Here is a 7,740-nt window from a genome sequence, read left to right as displayed (position 1 = left end):
AGAAAAGGGATTTGGTTGCAGTAGGAACATTCTTGCTTTGAACTCAAGAGATTTCATGTTTAATTCTCATTAGTGCAACTTCAATGTCCTTTTATTAATTTTTCAATCCTTTTATTCTCTTTTTGCGCTCATGAGCTTTTTAAAAAAAATAGTAGGGGGATATTGAATACCAAACACATTAATTAAAAATACAGAGAGACTTTCCTCTAAGGGATCTCTTTTGTAATTTCAGAAAAGGAAAAAAATAATAAAATAATAGCTTTTGAGTGCTCTTGGCACTATATATAGTTGAAGATGCCAACCTGTGCCTGTGTAAGAGTTGAGCTTCCACATACTCCACAAGAGAACTAGAAATTGCAGAAGACAGTTATAATTTGTAAGTGGATCTTTTTTTCTTTTTTGTCGAGAACAAAATTTTTCATATTGTGCAAAATAGACACCTGCACTCTCCCTCGTTTTGAGGGTTTATGTTTATTTCCGATGAAAAAAGAAACCATTGAAAGGTGATATGGTTTGGTCCTGTGGAAATTGTCAATGTTTTTCTTTTTTTTGGAACCATAATTCTTGTCATGTGCATGCATTAACAGATAAATTCGAGCCCAAATAGTTTATAAATTGTCGGGAATAAGCTACAATTATGGAGTTGTCATGTTGGGTTGGTCTTGTTATATAATTGTAACAACTTCCGGGTTATGTTATATAAATCTTGAATACTTCCAACCGAATAATGATAACTTTATACAATCATACTGATCGAGTGAATACTTTTCATCCTTGTCGGGTTCGCACAATTGCGTGTGACTTTTAACTAGCAACGTCCCCAGCAATTCGCTAGTTCTATGTAAAGTGTGATTTAGTGGCGTATATAGAGTTGGCATCAAATGGTAATTAATTAATGACAATCATATATTTTTCAGCTTGCAGGATCCATATGAGTCTTTCGAAGTTAGCTGCTTGCAAGCAGGCACAGCCCGGCTTGTTGTGTTTCCAACCAGGACTCGCCCCAGATACTTTCTATGGTACAAAGGACAAGGTCGTGTTTGTAATGGGAGCGACTGGAACTGGAAAGTCGAGGCTCGCCATCGATCTTGCGACCCAGTTCCCCGCCGAGATCATAAATTCCGACAAAATCCAGGTCCATCGAGGTCTCGAGGTCCTTACCAATAAGGTAACAGAAGCAGAATGCCGGGGCGTACCCCACCACTTGCTTGGAGTAATTGAGCCAGATTCTGATTTCACGGCCGACGATTTCTGCTCCCACGTGCTAATGGCTATAGAGTCGATTCTGGGTCGAGGCCGGCTGCCGATAATTGCGGGCGGATCAAATTCCTTCATCGATGCACTCGTGAATGGGAACCCTGAGTTTCAGTCGAGGTATGAGTGTTGCTTCCTTTGGGTGGATGTGTCAATGCCTGTCCTGCAATCTTTTGTATCAGAAAGAGTCGATAAGATGGTAGAGTTAGGGTTGGTAGGTGAGGTGAGGAATATTTATGACCCCAAAGCTGACAATTCAAGGGGCATTAGGCGTGCAATCGGGGTCACTGAAATGGTCGAGTACTTGAGCATCGAAGCTTCGACCACCTTAGACGTCGAGACAAAGGCCAGAGTTCTCAAGATGGCCATAGACGAAATCAAGAAAAATACGTGTGCTCTGGCTTCACGGCAGCTGCAAAAGATTCACAGGCTAAACGATATCTGGGACAGGAAAATGCAACGCCTGGATGCCACGGAAGTGTTTGTGAAAAGAGGAGCGGAGGCGAATGAAGTGTGGGAGATGGTCGTGGCTGGGCCTAGTACCATGATAGTCTATGGCTTCCTCTACGACAAAAATCCAATAGCTCGAGCTATAACACCTGACACCTCGAGTGCGGGCGCAATTGCAACAGCAGCAGTTTCTATCCCGATGGCTGCCATGACACACTAGCATGTATCTGCTCGACCTAACCTGACAGGAGGCAGCTTTCTTAGGTCCCAAGGTATTAACACGAAATGCAGGGGTATGGCATATTGTTGGTTCACATGAAGTGTTGAAATATGAGAAAATGAAAAGGAAGGTATAGCTTGGACTACAAGAATGACACAGGCCACCAATGCTCTGCAAATTATAAGGCAGCACACAAACGCTTCGTAACCATTATCGCAAACTTGGTAAAACATAATTGAATTTCACAAGATATCTGAACGGAAAGAAATTTTATCTATATATGTATTACTTGAAGATGACATTATCGAGTATTTCTTCCCTTTTTCTTTCTCTTTTCTTCTTGTAATTTTGCAGCGAACCCTATGTAATGAAATTCGTCATGGATGAAAACGAAAATTCTAATTCTCAGCTTGCATCTAGATTCTTGATTTATGCTCGTTCATGAAATTGTAGCTACTTTGGATGGAATCTTGGCAAAGGGGGCGAAGATAACGTGCCTTTTCGCGTTCACACAAAGATTCACTGAATAGAAAATGTTAGAATGAGCCGTCAAAATAATGTTTTTTGTAAAAGAGACTTATCTCTAACTTTGCATCCCATAAAAGCAAAGATAAAATGTTGGGGGAGACAATCATTTTCTAAAGCTTCCATAACTGCCTGCCTCATGCTCTAGAAAAGCATGCAGTGTCTTTTCCGATGGATCACGAAGTGTGCTTATACTATTAAGGGCAATTCTCACTAAATCTTAATAAACTAAAACTCTTGTACATGGAAATGGAAGCCACTGGTCCCTCTCATTTTTTTCCTTTTCTATTTATTAATTGCCATAAATTTTTAATTATCATTTGCCACAAATGTAAAAAGGGATGTGGATAGGTTTTTTCTTTTTCTTTTTTAAAAGATAAATTAAAACCTTTTCTTTTTTAAGTTTTAATTCTTATTAGATTTAAGTATATAATTGCAAGAAAGGTTGTCTACCTAAAATTAATGGACTGCTCAAGGCCTATTATATTGCGATTTCGATATTCTAATTAAAAATATTGAAATTTTAGTTATACAATATATTAATTATAACACAAACCACTATAATAAATCAACAAATTCATGAAAAAAATTTCCAACCGTAGGATCGTGCGTAAAATTTTTCTACTTATACGTAAATCCATTCACTAACAATGCGTTACACCTCGCGGTCAAAGTCTGTAGCGTCTCCACAGGATTTGGCCCTCTTCACGGCAAGGAAAGCAAAAATTGGAGGAGGTATTTTCTTTTTTCTTTTTTAATTAGGAGTGAGGTGGCGTTCAAGTTAGTTTACTCGTACCTCGATTAATTCGGTTCTTCAAGCAAGTCAGACAAAGGAAAGCTGATGTTTGATCTAGAATTTATATTTAATATCTACAAGCAGAGATGAAGTTTGAGAGATTCCACTTAAGATAAAAGCTAATCACTCGTCGAGTGACTTAAGCCAACCACTCATCGAGTGACTTTTCGATTGAATGTCAATATAAATGTGACAAATGATCAAAGTATGTGGTGCCAGGTTATCAAAGAAGTCCAAAACTCCACCTCTTCAACCGATTATACAGTAAAAGTCCAAAGGTTATTAAGAGAAAGTATAGCGCGGTGGTACATTTCTCGTCTGGTGACAAAGAAGTCTCAAGTTTGATACTTAGGAGGACTATCACTGCCGATTTATTAGATATTTAAAATTTATATTTCAATGTGGGCCTCTCTTATAATCGAAAAAAAAGAGTCAAAAAGTTAGCCACTAATTTTATAAACTTTAAGAAATCATTTGTCATAATTCTCGTTAGTTATGGAATACCAAAGCATATTATGAAAAGCTATATAAGTGTGTTATATCCACGTTTCCATCTTTTTTATTTACTTTCGTATTTTAGAATTTGTTAGAGGAGATGTAAATAAGGGAAGATGATTAAAATAGGCTTAGTGACAACTATGAATATTGTTGGTCTGTATTAAGTCTATAGAAGTAAATTAGCAACAACTAATAAAAGTCATGAATTAGTATTATTAATGTTAATTAGATTTGTCTCCAATTAGGAGATATAGCAACAAACAGCCTCTATATAGTTTTTTTTAAAAGTAAATTATACCAATTACATTAGACTCTAATATCTCTCATATATTTACGTTTTATATTTTACCTTGAACCTGACTTGAACCTTTAACCTCCAATACTAAATTTTTAATCTCACTCCAATACTATATTTTTAATCTCACGTTTTTACCATTTGACTACCAACGTATTTTTGAATTAAATTACATTAATTTATATCTTATAGTAAAAACTGTCAAACCTCTATAAATAAGTAAAATTTTTATTTCTATAATTATTTAAAACTGATAGATAATTAATATGTACAAGTAATAGTAAATCAAACATTGTGCATATATAGTTTAATCTTTTTTTTCTCATGGTGGTAATTTGCAAATTGTTCAGTTATCCCAAAATGTATATAATAAAATATCATATATAAATGCAATTGATGCTGTAAATAAACAAAAAAATAGTAGTTTACCATTTTATATAATTTAATAATTGCATAACGTAATTTACACTTATAAATAAATAAAAGACATTTTCTTATTACGTAGAGAGTAACTTGAATATCTTTTAATCCATGTCGAATAGATTTTCTTTGTTTAGGTAAAAATAATCCATCAAACTTTTGACATTTTATCTACTTTATTTTCTAGATAAAATTGATTATATTGGAGGTAAAATGAGAATTATATTTATTAGAGGCAATTGTATTCTATCTCTAAAAGAATATATTATGTGCAAATAAGACTCAGCTAAAAAAAAGACTGGATTTAGAAGCAATTAAATCTTTTGCTTTCTAAGAAAAGATCTGGTAACAAGTTTTCTATATGTCTCTACTAATATGTCTCTAAAACTTATTTTTTAGAAGCAAAAGACTTATTTACTGCTAGTAATAGTGATAAATAATTTATTAAAGTACTAACTTTAGGTGTTTTAGAGACAAATAAGATCCTCATAAGAGGTATATATTGTATTTGTCTCAGAAAAAGGATTTTAGAGGCAAATGTTATAAATTTCCCTCATTATTGGCCTCTAAAGTCTAATAAGGGTATTTCTTTTAGTATACTGTTAGCTACCACAAATTACATCGAGCTAATCATCTATGATATATTAAAAGTCAAGCGCAAAAGTGAAAGATCCATTTCAAAAAAAATATATTTTCTAAATTTTCTTGAGTTTTCGAATATCTAAATCTTAACAAAATTATGACGATTAGTTGTTATAGTGAGAATATTGAGAATTTCGAAATATTATTAATGTTTTTATGGGAAAATGAAATATTTCTAAATTCACCGTTTGTTTTCCCGAAATTTGATTTTAACTTTAACTTTAACTTTAACTCAACACACTACACAACAAAAACACACATTTCCCAAGTCAAATTTATAACTACATCTCATTTGTTTTTTTCCACAATCAAAATCAAAATCAAAATCAAAGTAACTTTAACTTGAATCCAAACGGCTGGTAAAGTTTTCTAGAAATTCAAAAGGTAATATTTATTAGTTTCCGTACTCACTCTGGTGCTGTACAGACATGTACCTGGTCTGCATAATTACTTGTGCTGTCTGACTACAAGGAAATTTGAATCTTTGGTGAAGAGCATGGAATATAGAATGTATAGTGTTCCCTTTCTTAGAGGTTCTCGTTATTTTTCATGGCCGTTTAGATCAAAGATGCTCCCGGACGGCTAGTCATCCTTCGGCCGGGAAGAAGTCTAAGGTGAATTCCTGGTCAGGAAATTCAATGAGTGCCACTTTTCCGCGCACGATTCCTTGAGCATTGCACAGGATCGAAGCAAAATCTGCTAGGTGAGAATTACAAAATATAAGAATGGTAGTCCAATCAAGAACAATCAACCAACGGTATGGTTGGTCGGAGGAAATCAGGATTAATCGCCACCCTGGGTCCAATGGGCGACCCCAATGACAGCAGTGGCTTCAGTGAGCTGAGTTTTTTCTCACTTGCATTGTAAATAAGTAATTTATCTATTTTCTTTTAATAATGTGTAGGGGTATTTTGATACTTTTCGTTTTTATTAATATCTCATCGACTGCAAGTGCAAACATTATATAATTCCCAATTATTCAATTCCATCATCCATTAAAAAAATTACTCAATTCCATCCAATAAAAAAAAAAGGGAATTTCAGGCGCCCTCCCTATAATTTCATAAGATATCATTGACACCTTCTTTTTTCAAAATAAAGTAGACACAACCCCAAACTTTACCGATATCACTTATCCTTTAGGAGGGGAAAAAACTGTTGGCGTGGCAATTGACTCACTGCCACGTGTCCTCTTTGCTGATGTGGCACCTGCAAATACCATTATTACAATTTTAAAATATCAAAATAATTATATAATTAAAAAATAAAAACTATAAAACTAAAACATAAATCACCGGGAATATAGTGAGCCTTTAGCGGGAGGGCAAGCTCGCAGACGATCAGCACCGCCAAGGCAAGGTCTATGGCTGTCAAAGGGGTCACCAGTGACTTCGTACTTGTGAGTTCTGGTGACGACATTTGCTCTTGCTCCTTCATACAAACATCTCTCCAATTGTCTTTTGTCATTTAATTTTTTTAAATGAACAATAACATTACATCAGCTTGTCGTACCAACAAAAGTATGAGTGGTAGTCGTCCTATTTCAAAAGAAAAGAATATTGTTGCCATTTCATAAATTATAGAAAGTATACATAAAAAATTTAAAAAAAAAAAACACTATAATCTCTCTATTGTAATTCCCTCATTTACATTTTCGCCAATTTAGGGTATGTTTATTTTTTGAAAATTTTTTAACTCAATTCCACTTATCTTCAATTCAACATCACAATCATTACTTTTTTTTTCATTTTTTAAAAAATTTTAATCATTCAATTCAATTTTTAATATTAAATTCTCTCAATTATTCATCACTTTTCACAATTCAACAACACAATCATTACTTAATCATTACTTTCTCTCAATTATTTATTACTTTTTCACACTTTTTATCATAATTCAACAATACAATCATTACAAACTAATTAAAATCAAAACTCAACTCAACTCAACTCTAAATCCAAACGCACTCATTCCAGCAAACCCACTAGCCCCGTAAGACTTATAAACTCAACTAGCGGCTTGGAAATTTGAGAAGCTTTTGACCTGTTTACTTTTAGAAAAGCCATTTTCATTTTTCTTCTCTTTTTCTAAATTTATTCGTCCAAAGAAAATTGAAAAAAATCATGTTTACAAACTCAACATTTTTAATTTTATATTCAATATCTAATAATCATGAGAGACTTTATAATTAAAGGGAGGATAATTTTTGGTGAAATAAAGGGAGGATAATTGATACAATTAAAAAGACAAAAAATAATTGATAAAGAATCTTCCAATTAAAGAAAAGAAAATTGAAAAATTATTTAAAGTACTTACACTAAAATGCTTTGAATTTAGAAAATTAGAAAAATCTATTTGAAGAAATTGTTTTTCATTTTAATTAGGTAAATTATGCTTTTTTATTTTCTATGAAAATTTCCAAAAAATTGAAAATTTTTCTCTAAGTAAATAGGGCTTTCCTTCCCCACTTAGACTTCATCTATCTGACGATATAACCAATAATCTCAACCATCAAATTTTTACTGAATTATCACGAATGAATTTCAGTTTATCTAGATAAACTAGGTCAGGATAAACCCCAAAACAAAACAATTAATTATTGCCTGCTTTTTCCTGATAATTATCACTTTGATGATCTTC

General features: G+C 33.3%; 1 protein-coding gene across 1 annotated transcript; it reads left to right on the top strand.

Annotated features, from left to right (window-relative positions):
* The first annotated feature begins 307 nt into the window (after positions 1–307).
* On the top strand, positions 308–2,320 carry LOC116207267 (adenylate isopentenyltransferase 5, chloroplastic-like). Its single transcript, XM_031540170.1, has 2 exons — positions 308–376; positions 918–2,320. Exon 2 carries the CDS (start codon positions 932–934, stop codon positions 1,922–1,924), a length of 993 nt encoding a protein of 330 aa, XP_031396030.1. The 5' UTR covers positions 308–376; positions 918–931; the 3' UTR covers positions 1,925–2,320.
* The last annotated feature ends 5,420 nt before the right edge of the window (positions 2,321–7,740 follow it).

Source organism: Punica granatum, chromosome 5 (assembly GCF_007655135.1).
Source record: "Punica granatum isolate Tunisia-2019 chromosome 5, ASM765513v2, whole genome shotgun sequence".
Classification (NCBI taxonomy): Eukaryota; Viridiplantae; Streptophyta; class Magnoliopsida; order Myrtales; family Lythraceae; genus Punica; species Punica granatum.
The sequence above is the reverse complement of the archived record's forward strand: the minus strand, read 5'-3'. Positions and strand labels throughout refer to the sequence as shown.

Coding starts and splice junctions, on each gene's coding strand:
- LOC116207267 (XM_031540170.1), top strand. CDS start 932: ATGAGTCTTTCGAAGTTAGCTGCTTGCAAGCAGGCACAGCCCGGCTTG.